Genomic DNA, 15,132 nt, shown 5'->3' on the forward strand with positions numbered 1-15,132 from the left:
AAGTTGAGTAAGGATGTTAAGAAAAGGCTTGTCAAAACTTTGATATGAAGCATAGTTATGTCCGGGGCGGAAAAGTGGCCATTGAAGCAGGAGGATAGGCGTAGATTGGAGGCTTTTGAAATGTGGGTGTGGAGAAGGATAGGGAAGGTGAATTGGACAGAAAGGTAAACAAATGAGGTGGTGCTAAGTATGGTGGGCGAGTAGAGGGGATTGTTGGCAGAAATCCTATGGAGGCAGGAAAAACGGATGAAGGGCATATTGATCGGCAGTGGGATGCTGAAAACTGTAATAGAGGGGAGAATGTTGGGCAAAGGAGGAAAGGATGCAGGAATAGGATGTTGGATGGGATGAAGAAAGTACGCAGAGATGAAGAGGGACTTTTAGAGTGGGATGTTGGGTTGTGTTTTGTTAGGAGAAACAAAATATTTGTCGGATAGTTATGCCCATCTAAAACCCACCTTAAGATTACTTAATAAAAAAATATTACTTGATTAAATGATTTTACTATAAGTGGTGGTAGTACAATGTGCATTCCTTTGAGTCTGATATGATGTCACAAGTTCATCTACATATAGGAATGGCTTTCTGTAGTTGTCTCTCATGCATAGTGTGAGACTTTGTCTGTTCATGTGCTATGCATGCCTGGTGTGAATGCACCCATGCCACACACTTTCCTGGTGGTTTGCAGGGTATTATGTAGATGAGGGATGTATAGAAATATTTATTAAGCAAGCATATCAGACTGCAGGATAATAAGCTCAGAACAACAGATAGCATACCTAAGGAATAACTATTATCTTAAATGTAGGTGCTGAGGGGATGAGGAGAGTTTAACCAACAAATTTTTTATGCAGATTGAATTTTATGACATTTTTTATATAATATTTTATTGGCAAATCATTAATGTATAAAGCTATCTGAAATGAACTACTAATGCTTCAATATTACTTTAGCAACCAATGTAACAGATTGATAACAGCAGCTTGTTTTTCAATAATACACTGAATGGTTTTACTTCATTAGGCAAACAAAACCATTAAAAATGTTGAGTGATGACAATTTCAAAATGATGCAGTAAAGATTAACACTTTGAGTAACATTAAATGATACAACTTGAGAAACAAAAACGAGAGTACAATGAGATTGAGTTCACATCACAGTTTATATCATGAAAAGACACACACTAATCTACACAATATTGTTATGGGCCATTTCCTTAAGGGCTTAAGTCTTTATTTGAAATAATGAAAACAAATTTTAGATTTTCCACCAAAGGCATTTTTAAATATTCCAGATTTCTTAATATAAGCGTGCCATTTTCAATGACAATATATATAGAGAGAGTGATATTCACGGTAAATATTCATTTAGATATTTCATACAAGCTACATTAACAGAGAAGAAAAGAAAGACTTTTTAAAATTTACATACTGTGATAAAATTTATCTTATCTGCTCAATACACAGAACACACTCAAAAAAATAAAACTCAGTCATATAATGTAATGACTTACCATATTACACCAAGTGAAGACATATAAAGGATAGGCCATGTACACTTCTTTGGATACATGGAAGCAAGGTATCAATTTGAAAAAATGAAGAGCTTCAATGTGCATTCAATTGTGTAATTTTAACTAGTCAGTTAATTTGGATGACCTCAATGGCTTTTAAAAGGTCAACCAACTGGATGAAGGGTGCTACATGTGCTGGGTGCCCACAAACATTTCATTATGAAAAAAAAAACAACCTGCCACTCTAACAACTCCCAAAAAATTCAACATTTTAGAACAAAAATGGTAAAATTCACGGACAAGCTTACCTTTTAATGACAAACAACAAAATCCATATAATGTAAAACCATTTACACACCCTAATTTCACCAAAGCCATCTGAGTTTGCATAATTTTATAAGCAGCATATGCAAAGGGAACATAAATTAGATAGGAATTGAATCTATACAGCCTGCATCACTCACTTTGTACATATAAGTAGAAACACTCAAAACTCAAACTAGTAAACAGGATCACTAAATACATATGATCAGCCAAAAGCCTGAGTTATTTGAAAAAAAATGTTCCAGTGTTCTATAAGCTCAGAAAATAAATAAATATACCAAAACATTTATTAAAATTATCTTATAATGTATTACAATTAAGAAAAACTGAATTCATTACATTACCCTATAGACAACTTCAAAATTTTGAATATATCAGCCTCTTGTAATAATTTCAGTTTAAACGTGGCATTTTTCCCCACAGCACACTCTTAAAGGAAAAACTTTAAGTTGTAAAACATATTAACTTGCATATATATTTATATATGTATAAAGCTTCCATTTAGAAATTGTATAGTAATCCCATATGTGTATTCACATAATTTAGTGATGTTGGTCAACATCAAATCACATTCATAGGTCAGGAAAAGCTCTTATGATATTTCATTATGAGCTATGCAATCTATTCACACAGAGCAAGATAGTAAATTAATTGAAGTGACACCTTGTCCACAAAACAGCATGACAAAAACATATAATATCTACATGAAGTAAAAAATGTATGAACATACAAAAATCACTTAGCTGAAATGGACTGCTATGGCATCCACTTTACAAAAAAGTATGGAAAATTTAAGTGAAATAAATTAGAATTGAAGTGAACAAATTATGATGGTACAATTCTCATAGAATAATTGTATAATAACTTCAAGAAAATGATAGACAGGTATTTGACTAATCCTGTGACCATCAAAATTGCTCAGGCTTTGTGCTAAGAAAAATTATAATGCAACTTTCAGTAGGTACCCCTTACTTTTCAATAATAATCTCAATTAAGCATAATGTGGCCTTTGAGGCAAGTAAATTTTGATTGTTTGTGTGTTGCTTTGGGATTATTAAAGGAAACTGAAGTTAACATGGATTTTGAAGAAATGGTGAGGACTAATATAAACATTTACAGAGAAACACAGCCAGATCAATAGGATAAGATAGTATCTCCCCCTAGGATACAATGCAAGCAGAGACTTCACTTTCTTGATAGACTTGGATTAGCTCTCTCGATAGCTGCCCTCTCTTGCTCAGAGTAGCCCAAGATGCTTTCAATCGCACTCAAGTGATCCAAGGTATTTTCTGCACGGTCTGTGAGGAGATAATACACTGCTGTCTTCAGAAATTGCAGTGTTATTGTAGGATCATTGGCTCTTTTTGAGGAGTTCACAGAGTCTGCATCGGTGCTGTTCTGCAGATTTTGAATTCTTTTGTTCTCTGCCAAGGCACACCTGTACATGGCCTGAGATGGGTTATAATGGAATAAAGTGAAGTGTTAGTGAGCATATTATAGATGAAATGATTTCCTCTAATCAATAATATTTTAGATCTAAAGAATTCATATGCCATTAACAATCATGCAAGACGATCAGCACTATGGGATTACGATTATAGTAATGATGTGAATGGATTATAAAGAGGATAAAAATGAATTTGTGAGAATTTCACAGTGCAAAAAAATAATTTACCTTGATCAAGAATCAGACACAAGAGCCTCTCAATTTTCAGCAAGGTCATTTAGCCAATTAATAAGCTACAAAAGAAGGGTCCTCCTTGAAGTCAATTTCCTAAGGCTTTAAATGAATGAGATGTTCTGGAAAAATACCCATACAATGTCACAGGATGGTTTTTTTGTACAGAGAAACTCTCACATTTGAGTGCACACCAGGGTCACTCTACCAAAGCTACTGTTGTGGAATTTCCCATGGTTCAATTTAACATACAAATGCCTTAGTAATTGATTAATTTCATTTCAGCTGTCCAATAGAAATACAAGAACTCAAGGGAGTATTTTAATCCACGGAAATACCTCTCATACTGAATTTACTTAAATGATAGCATTCATTCCAAGGGCAAGCATCTCCGTAAGGTTAATATTCCTCCTCTTTTTTTTAACATCAGTCTTTGGGAACCCCTGAAGCAGACATCCGTGACTCTAGCAGTAATACAGGAATTATTATGCTATGTTTTTTTTTAATTCTTTCATGTCTTTGCACGCAGAGATTCAGAGATGGCACTAAATCTCATAGATTTCAAAAAGCTGCTTGAGTGGATTTCGCCAACTGGTATTTAATAGAAATCCAAAGGACCCATCACAACAACTCCTTTCTATTTTGCAAAATTGAGATGCAGCACTACTTATCCTCATAAGAAACTACAGCATGTGTTGTCAAATTAAGGCTGGGGCTAATAAACCCAAAGGATTAAGGGCTGCATGTGCTTGAACACTCAAGTATTGTAACTTCACTATATCATCCTTGAACAGAAAGTACAGGAGTGGTTATATCAAGAGAAATTAGGAATATTTTTTCAGAATACATTCATAATATAAATACTCTAAGGAATCCAACCTTATTGCAGATCAAGTTTAAAGTATTTTACAGGTTGTCTTGTACTTTGGCATTTTTTTTCTGAAAATGTACAGAGCCTTAACTATTTCAATACACACAGTGCATTAGTTCATTTTTTGGCATGGAAGAGAGACTTCTCCTTTATGTACATTTCGTTTGTATTTTAGAAGATTCTTTAAACTAATTTGTGCTGGAGTAAGGTCTACAATTTTTCTCAATTACTTGAACTAAACTCTATTAAAGGAAATAAAAACTTTCCATGCAACGATAGATCACACATAAGATCCTATGCATACAATTTGATATTTTTCAGTTCAGTATTTTTATTTTTTTTACTATATAAAATAAGATTTTTCCAAAATCATTACACATATAAATATATCCCAATGTTAACAACAGTATGCCCTGAAAAAATAATGAAACGGAAGTGGTCATTTTTTCAGGAGAGGCAAATAAGTGTATCACTGTTCAGTCTGTGTCCATTCAAAACCTACCTCCAACTATAAAATACCGATAATACAAATTTTTTTTTTTTAAGGTAATCTACCGGTTAAGGTAGGTTTTTGGATGGACACAACTAACCACCAAACAGATATTTCATTACTCCTAACAAAACACAAAATCCATCATCCTACTCTATATCAGGTCCCTCTTCATCTCTGAGTACCTTCTTCCTCCCTTCATCCCGTCCAACATTCCTATCCTGTTCCTTCCCTTTCCTCTTTTGCCCAACATTCTACCCTCTATCACAGTCTTCAACATCCCACTGCCGGTCAACACCCCCTTCATCCACTTTTCCTGCCTCCATAGGATTGCTCCCAACAAACCCCTCTCTTCGCCCACCATACCAAGTACTTCCTCATTTGTTTTCTTCTCTGTCCATTTCACCTTCTCCATTCTTCTCCACGCCCACATTTCAAAAGCCTCCAATCTACGTCTATCCTCCTGCTTCAATGACCACGTTTCCGCACCGTACATAGCTACGCTCCATATCAAAGTTTTTACGAGTCTTTTCTTAACATCCTTACTCAAAGTCCCTGTCATCAACTCCCTCCTCCTTGTGAAAGCCTCTTTGCCTAGCGCAATTCTTCTCCTTACGTCCCTAATACTTTGACCGTGTTGGTCCAAAACACTACCGAGATACGTAAACTGTTCTACCTGCTCTAGTTTTTGCCCTCCTATTTTAATGTTAAGCTTGGCCTTTTCCTTTCTAGAAAATCGCATAACCTTTGTTTTATTACTATTGATTCTCATCCCATACCTGTCGCACTGAAATTCCAATTCACTCAGCAATGCTTGCAGCCCATTGGCTGACTGACAAACTAAAGCTTGGTCATCAGCAAACCTAACTGATTTAACAAATTCCCCGCCCACTTTCATTCCTACCTCGAGTTCTTCCCATGCCTCTTTGATCATTTCCTCTGCATACAGGTTGAACAGCAACGGTGATAATGGGCAACCCTGCCTTACACCCCTTCCTAACACTGCCCATCCTGACTCCCCGTTTCCCACCCGCACCTGAGCAGTCTGAGACAAGTACAGGTTGCGGATTAGCCTCCTTTCCCTCCAATCTATTCCTATTTTCTGCAATATACTCATTAGTTTTTCCCAATTTACTCTATCAAACGCTTTTTCGAACTCTACGAAACAGGCAAATACCTCCTGGTTGTGTTCTATATTCCTCTCGATTAATAATCTCATTACTGCAATGGCATCACGCGTACCTCTCCCCTTCCTAAACCCAAACTGATCATCCCCTAAGTAATCATTTGCCCTACTCTCTATCCTTTTGTTTATGATCCTGAGAACAACTTTAGCTGCGTGGGATATCAAACTAATTGTCCTATAGTCCTCACATGACGTGGCCTTTACCTTTTTCGGAATAGGAACTAAAACTGATCTCACCAAGTCTTCCGGCCAGATTCCCTCCTCATAAATATTACGGATCAGCCCATGTAGCCTCTTCCTCCCACATTTTCCTAAGCATTTTAAAAGTTCCACCGGAATGTTATCTACCCCCACGGCCTTATTTAGTTTCAGCTCCCTTAATGCCCTTTCTATCTCATTGTCTAGTATGCCTGGACCTAAGCTGTCTTCCTCTACGTCATTTTCTTTTTCAATGTCTAACTTTGTTGGTCTGAGTTCCTTACTATACAGTTCTTCTATATACTCCTTCCATCTCTCTTGGATCTTTCCTGCGTCAACTATTACCTTACCCGCCTTATCTCTAACTGTTAGCATAGCTCTTCCTTTCTTACTTCCCGATAACGATTTAACTTTGCTGTACAGAGCACCGATTTCACCCTTCCTCTGCAGACTTTCCATATCCTCGCACTGCGTCTTCCTCCAGCCTTCCACCAGTACTTCATTTTGCCTAATTCTGTATTTATATTCTTCCATTTTTGCCGCTCATCCATCTTAGTAATCATCTCATCCGTGATCCATGGTTTCCTAGTCCTTTTAGCGTTAACGGTTCCAATAGTGTCTTTTGCGGCTTTAGACAACCCTTTCTTGATCATTTCCCATTTTTCTTTGATAGTACTAAGCCCTTTACCATCCTCCATGATTTTCTCTACCGCCTGTTTGTATTCCTTCCTTTTCAACCCATTTAATGCTTCTACATTCCATTTTCTAACTCGCCGCCCCTGCCTTATCTTTTTGAAACGTACGCTACATTTCATAACAACTAAATTGTGGTCTGAGTCCGCATCCGCTCCCGGGAAGCTGTGGGAATTTATCACACTGTTCCTAAACCTGTGTCTAACCAGGATATAATCTAGCTGATATCTTCCTGAGTCACCTGGCATTTTCCATGTATACCTGCGTCTTTTGTGGTGTCTAAACCAAGTGTTGGTGATGACTAACCCCTGTCTCCTGCAGAACTCAACTGCTTTCTCCCCGTGGTCTTCCTCGTGCCTAAACCGTCGTCCCCCACCTCATCACCATCTCTTCCTTCGCCTACCGTCGCATTCAAATCCCCCATCACTATCAAATGTTTCCCCGCAGGAACACACGCAATCATGTCCTCTAACTGATTGTATATCCTATCGACCTCTTCTTCCTTATGGTTGCTCGGTGGCATGTATACCTGAATAATAACTAAGTTCGTCGGTTCTGCTTTTATCTCCACTAGTAGTATTCTATCCGTTACCTGCTCTATGTTGACTACGCTTCTTCCTACCTCTTCATTTAATACTATGGCAACCCCTCGTTGGCTCTCGTCACCGCCGCTGTATATTATTCTATACTGATCACTCCAGTAATCCCCGCTATCTTTCCATCTCACCTCGCATAGACCTAAAATATCTATATTTCCCCTTTCCATCTCTCGCTTAACATTCTCCAATTTCCCTGCCCTCATCATTGTCCTAACATTCCACGTTCCTATTCTAACTAATTTGGTCTTCTTCTCCTGCGTCTTCTGTCCTGCTGCTGCTGGTTTTCCCTTGCAAGGGTTTCGTGGGATGACGACCGCAGAAGCCTTGCCTCCCCCGCTGCCGGGCACGACACACGGCCGACTGGGCCGGGCCCCGTGGTTGCCAGGACTCAAAATATCTCTATTGTCCATCATATTTTTCTAGGGAATGATAATTGAGGTGGTTTCCCGTTGCCTTCCTCAATAGTGTTTTTTACATGACACCATCACTTACTGGCCGCCCCACTGGGGTCAGACGCCATTACAGCCGCCTCACTGAGGAACAGACGCTGTGTGGACTACCTTTCGTCTGGCTCCTAACCTTCGACCTATCTGGCATGGGTGACCCTACCAGGAATAATTTTTATTACTCCCGCCAGCACAGCTCTAGGGGTCATCGGAACGCACAAGCCCTTCCACCACATCAAGGTTGTAGTCCGGGGAGGGATAATACAAATAAATAATGAAAAACCAATATAAACCTGAAGGTAAAATATAATAAGGTAACTTTTGCTTAATACCTCCACAGATGTGGATGTCCATGGACAATTAAGGTCTGAGAGCTTGTGGATGCTGTTTCAGACAAATACATAAGATTATTTATCTTGTAGTTAGGCATAGATTGGTTCTAAATTTGGCATTTTTTCTTAAAATGTAACACTTTGTCCAGCATTAGAGCCATTTCCAAAATAGGAACTTTTGCTCGGGTGCTGAACTTTTGCTTATGCTCATTATTTTGAAATATTTAACAAATAAAAACATGAATTACGTGACGATCTAAAGAGTATGCAGCACTACCAGTTTAACACCTACAATGAACAATGGGCTACCAAGATGTAAAAAAAGCAAACACACATATGCAATGTTGATATCTACAGCCAATAACCAAGACTACCAAAATACTTCACTCCCATTTTCTATGCTTACGTTTGTAATAACTTATCCTAAATTAAAGTTGTGCTTTGTACACATGGAGGATACAAACAGAAGAAAGCATAATCTCTTTGAAACCACTAACCCCTGAACAAGTTTATTTTAATTAACAATTGCCTGCTCTTAAGCCATATGGTCATTCAATTTAGAGATGGATAGACAGAGAAATTCATGGGTGAATGCTGTTGAAAGACTCTCACAACATGGAATTTTTAAATGCCTTATGAACAGCAGCATGCATGAAACATATTAATGAGGCAGTGACAAAGGAAGTGTATATCCAAGGACAAAGTAGTTTGGAAGAAATTAAGAAAAGAGTCAAGTTTCGAAACAAGAAAATAACATTTTTCGTCTCCTATAAGGAAAGAGTATTAAGAATATGACAAATATGTACGTAGGACTTGTGATTTAATCATTTAAAATCTAACTTTATTAATATAACTATTTTCCCGTTACCATTCAAATCCAATCTTGCCATTGAGCTCAATTCTATACTCCTTTAATACATATCATCATTATCAAAAGGTCATTTACTAACTTGAGGCACATCACAGAACATTCAACACAGGAGAAAAAATAGGTAGTAAAGATGGAAATCTACACGGGACCTCAATGAGTGCTCCATATTTCATATTCTGGACAACACTTGACTACTCAACCATTTTTCCTAAACCAGGCAAATTTGCATTTCTTGAATTCTGCATGGTGCCCCTTTTCAGATTAAACTGAATATTAAATTAGGTATCAAGTCATTGAATGGGAAATATCCGCTTGGATTACTCATGCCATTTATTTGATGCCTTTTCAAACTGTCAAGTGACTAACTGCACTCTAGGTGATGGCCTTTTTGAATTTTTTTCAGGGTGTGGCTTTCCTCTTGCATTAGGAACATAACTCAAGTTATTTTCAAACTACGATGCCATGTCATCTTTAATGTTGAAGCTAAACTTTGTCATTTTGGCATGATTTGGAATTGGCATTTTTTATTTCAGCCAATGAAAACTTATCTTAAAAATATCTTCAATCACAATCAGCCACTATTTAATAGGATCACTTGCTGAGGGGAGGAGAAGTGAAGGAAAGAAAGTGACACCAAATGAAAATTCAACAGAAGGGCATTTTGGCACTAACTTCATCATCGAGAACTAAAATACTGCCTTAAAAATGTCGATTTCTAGGAATATTTTTCTTTTTCATTTTCCATAAGTCATTTAATGTTTCACATCAAAATTTTCCCAAGGCTTTTCAATTGCACATTTCTCATCTAAAATTCCACACATATCACAAAAAGATACTCCTGTAAAGTGAACTAATGAATGAGCACACATGAGAAATGTCTCAAATTTGGCCATATTGTATTTTTAAGGGAAATTCACAAATGGATCAATTTTCTATGATTTTTCCATTTTAATATAACATTACAAAAAAGAAGATTCAGGTGCTTTCCCAGAGAATAAACTGAATAAAGTTTTCTCACATTTTCCTACCAGGTTTAATTTTTAATTTCTATCAATGTTATGAGGTTCAACTTGTTCCTCATTATCACGGATGCTGATTACTAAATGGGAAAACGGCTATATTACATACTATCAGCTGGTATCGACCATCATGATAGTCATTTTATTGTCTAAGGTACCCCATATGCTCCCAACAACCATTATCAATGGTGACTGTTATTCTTGTCTTCTTTCTGTTGTTCTAAATGGGCTTGTATTCATTACTTAATTGGTCACTGGCATAATGGTTGGAATTATTTCTCCTGGAATAGATCTAAATAGCAATGGTGAATATTTGCGCCTTAACCGCACCCATCTTCTTGGATTCTCGAGATTCAGGCAATAAAAGTACATTTTTCAGGCCAACAAGATATGATTTTATTCATATCTATTTTAGCAAAGGTTTTTTTTTATTCCATGTAAAATTTGGTGGCCCAGTTAGAAACCCAAGAAAAATTCACTCATCATATCATCAATGTTTCACAATACCTCTGTGGCTTTACCAGGTTTACTCAGTAGCTGTAATTTATTGCTAGTAAGAGGCATTGGTCCTTAAATCGATTTCTTTGTTTAATATCGGAAGATGTTTCTATGACTTCACATTTGTCTCTTCAGCAGGCATTAGAAGGACAACAAATAGTTGAATGATCTCAAAAACTCTTTAAAATGTCTCAGTCATTTCAATTTACCATTTAATCTTATCCCCAATATTTTCTGCAATTAAGTTTGGTGAAAACTATAAAGATTTTCCAATTCCTCATGATGTGATTTTACAAAGTTGAGCCTTGAAATGAATTTTAGGGGTGAGGCATGCATACTCTTGTAGACAATTCCATCAGGACACATATCACTTTCATTACTCTTAAGAGTTTTCTGTAACAATGCAATTATAATAATGAAATATAGAATAACAATAGCAGGTTATCCATAACATTTTTTTGCATTCAGCCGCTGATATAATCTTTGAAAACCTTCAGCCCAATGCAAAATTAATTCGTAACTTTAAACTCCATTTAGCAATTTTATTTCATTACCAATAGATAAAATAACTTTATGTGACCTGTTGTTTTCTACTTCTGCTCAGCAGCAAATGTCCGAGTCTTATAAGTCATTAGACTATATTATTTTCAATTAGCACCCCATAAAATCCATGCAGTTCACTAGAAAGGCCATGCATATTAATTAATATTAAATGCAAGGAGAGCAAATATTGAGAAAATGAATGAAATCCCAAAGACAATCATGCCAACAAACCAATAAACATGTGAGATTCCAAGAGGCAAAACTTAATAAGAACTGCTGAACATTATGACTGTTCACTTCACCAGGTCACCTCTACCTACCACTATTTTATTTTATATGTAAATATATATCAATTGGTGGGTCGCAGTAGTCCAGGAGGTAGAGCGTTGGACTACTGACCAGAAGGTCCCGGGTTCGATTCCCGGGTAAGTCTCTCTGGGCACCTGCAGCTTCACCCAAGTATATGATTTTTCGGGAACCAGATCTTCCTGGGAAACGATAACTGGCACAAGGAAAGGAACTGCCCCCCTACCCTGATGTGTGAATTTCACATGTGGTTGGGCTTAGTACTGGGTGAACTCTACCATTACCTACCAAACCGACCTTCGGGTTGATAACTGTAATCATGGTTATACATATATAATTTTTAGAGGCATTATTGGGACACAGCTGTGTCCATCCAAAAAAACCTACCTTAACCGGTATTTTGCCTAATAATAATACATATACTGTCGTCATGACGACGGCAGTGCTGTTGTGTGTGCGCATGTATATAGAGTACTTTTGTTCATACCCATGATAAAATTATAAGTCCTTCTCCACTAATAGTTAGTTCTCTCTGGATCCACTCCTGAGCAAAGCTTCCTCTAATGCACATCAGGGGTAATTACCATTAGGGACAAATCCCTGAACAATGATTTGTTTTAGATATAACACCCACATATTCAGCAGCCAGATTTTAAGGGATATTATGGCTGTCTAATAGTACATCTATTAGTCACTGCTGAAGCTGAATTCCGTTTGATTGGAAGCCACACTCTCAGAAGGCTTCTCATTAATACCCAGATTAGTGAAAAGCAAAGTTCAGTAACAATGAAATAAAAATTCTTACCCTCCTACAAATAAAAAACAACAAGATTATGTATTCTTGTTGTTATTTCTTTGAGATGAACTTTTTGTAAATTTCTTGGCATATCTGAAATATGTATATCCATGTGGATATTTTTACCTTCACCAAAATGATGAATAACTACCATAGATAAAATTAAAATTTTTGCCAACACCTAAAGCAACAAAATACCATCCTATTCGCCTGCCTAAGTGCGATGAATGCCCTTGGAATATGCATCATATTTTCTGAAGAAACATGCTTGCATTAAACATAACTGAGATTATTTTCCCTGGATTATTGTGGTTAAAAGGATGAAATAAAAAAAACATGCAAAGACACCAGCAAAAAATTAGTACATTTATGCAATAATACAATTTAGGGAACACAATGATCATGGCAAAAAAGCAAAGTTAACATATTTAAAATTATTACTTTTACTTCCACCTTCCTTTTAAAGGTTTTTTTTTCAAATTCAGCATTAAGTATTAACTATGGAAATATTTTAGTAATTCAGGGAAAATGTTAAACTTTTCTTCAAGTGCAAAAAAAAAATTCAGTTTAAACATACATATCAGCTTTTTGCACATGCAGTAAAAAAATGAAAAGATTATTTTCAAATAAGAACTAATTTTGCTCAAATGCAGATCTGAAAATCAAGAAAGTCTGAAAAACTTTCCAACATCTATAAAAAACAGTAATTCCATCCATAAAAGCAATTGCATAATGTAGCTCAAGAAATATACCATTCAGCAAAAAAATAACAAAAAAACCATATCCCATTTTAACAAAAAGCATAGCAGAACCTGTAAGCTGTAAATATAAAAGAAAGCCAAAATGGAAAATGATCAATTGTTGTGACAGAAATGAAGAATGGTGTTCTGTTTGACAGCATGTATGGCTACTAAATGTCTCTCCCAAGTTGTTTACAGATTCGGTTTGTGCAAAACATACATATCATTCATTACATCAATGGCATCCAAGAAAGTAAAAATCAGAGGGCCATTGCCACTACTGGGAAATACCGACCTTCCTCCTGCCAAGATTCCACAGGGTTATGGCTTGGGACGCGCTGAGTAAGTGCTTAGAGTTAACAATCGGACGAACTGAGCAGGGGCTAGGCCGGAGGGTTGGAGGTTCCTTATCCATCAGAGTCGTGAACTTTTATCCCCAACAATTGAAAGAAGTGAAGGAAAAGATAGTGATGTTCACGTTAATTGCTTTCATGGAACTTATCACTTCATCCTTAAAAACAATCCTTCACTACATGCTTGTGAGCAGAATGCTTTTATAATCATGACATTCTTTCAAAAATATCTTACCTGAATGGGGAAAAACAATGACAGAGAAAACAAAGGCAAGACTGTTTGTGTTCATGAGTGCTGATGAGGCTGTGTGAGATACATGAAACGATAGCCACATGTGATACCCAAAAATTAAAAGGCAATCAACAAACAAAACTGGAGGTTTGCACATGACATGGTACACATTAACAGCAAAAACATTATCCCAGAAGGTCATTTATGAGGAATGTCAAAAAAAAACCAATGCCAACAATGAATAATATTAATTCAATACATTGTATTTACTCGAACATTCAAAACATGATTTTTTTCTTCTACTGCAGCCATCAAATATGATAAGACTACCTTATATGTATCGGAAAAAAAATTGAAGCCAACAGGCAATAGCATAATCTTCTGGCCAATTTTGGAATGTATAAATAGCAGTGGTTAGTAAAAGTAGTGGGCAACTAGGGCACAAAATATGAAAAATCTCCAGTTATATGAATCTCCAGTCAGAATCAGGCTCATGCTTTTCTGGTTTTATTGGTTTGGTCAGATCTCTCTCATCATGAAATAATGATTTAACTGTTTAGCTAACAATCAATTAGGCCTATCTGAATGCATTAAATCTTTTGAAAAATTCTAGCATTTACAGATGAAGAGACTTACTTAAGTGCACATGTTTGAAATAATTCACTATATTACACTATCCTTTCAAATATCTGGCCAAACAACAAATATAAAAGAAATAAATTTTCCGCTAATAAACTTAAACGAGCCAAGAAGCTGTTCGAGTAAATACCTCTTGAAATCATAATTCTTTCAACAATGGCTAGTACCTATTTCAGAAAATGTGGTTAAAGTATTCCACATGATGCATTAACTGCCACAAATTCAATTCATTATGAGAAAAACAGAAGCCAAAATGACTATCATACCGTCAAAATAGATTCTTTCAACTATAGTATCCTAGTGAATTTATTATAAATTGCTGTAAAGATTGCAGGAAACAAAAATATAACTGGATTGAGAGTTTTATGACCTTAATCCCAAATGAGATTAACCACACAAGAAACATGAACAAAAAGTAAGCGGACAAAAAGATACATACAATGTTTATGGGATTTTGACAAGGCATGAAAAGAGATGAAGTTATAAATTACGATGAAAACATATTCAATTATAATTTTTTACACTTATCTGCCATTTCAAAACACAAAAAATTTTAAATCCCCAATCCTGAGACATGGCACCAATAACACATACCATGAAAAGCACAGGAGACAGGTAACAGATTAACATTGCAACTGATCTTCATGGGTACCTCCCAACAGTAACACTGGGCTCTGCTTGAGGAAACAGTAAGTTAATAATCAGGTCCAAGGACGTACACACCCACAAAATTTCATTATGCCTTGAACTAGTTCAGTGGACAAAATGGTGGATTCTTGGAGAGAGTTTTTGTCAAAAATATTTT

At 36.3% G+C, this 15,132-nt stretch overlaps 1 protein-coding gene across 3 annotated transcripts in view; it reads right to left on the reverse strand.

Annotated features, from left to right (window-relative positions):
- Positions 1 to 436: 436 nt before the first annotated feature.
- qtc (GRIP domain-containing protein quick-to-court) overlaps positions 437 to 15,132 on the reverse strand; it is a 194,233-nt gene continuing 179,537 nt past the window's right edge. For 2 of the 3 annotated variants that reach the window (XM_071595025.1, XM_071595026.1), the window contains 2 exons: positions 13,399 to 13,530; positions 437 to 3,286 (listed from right to left, as the gene is read on the reverse strand). In XM_071595025.1, the coding sequence (XP_071451126.1) occupies positions 3,023 to 3,286; positions 13,399 to 13,530 (396 nt within the window). In that variant the 3' untranslated portion in view covers positions 437 to 3,022. The remainder of the gene's footprint in view (positions 3,287 to 13,398; positions 13,531 to 15,132) is intronic. The other variant, XM_071595027.1, reaches the window with a different exon arrangement.

Source organism: Hetaerina americana, unplaced genomic scaffold (genome assembly GCF_022747635.1).
Source record: "Hetaerina americana unplaced genomic scaffold, ioHetAmer1.1.p SCAF_7, whole genome shotgun sequence".
In the NCBI taxonomy this organism is placed as follows: Eukaryota; Metazoa; Arthropoda; class Insecta; order Odonata; family Calopterygidae; genus Hetaerina; species Hetaerina americana.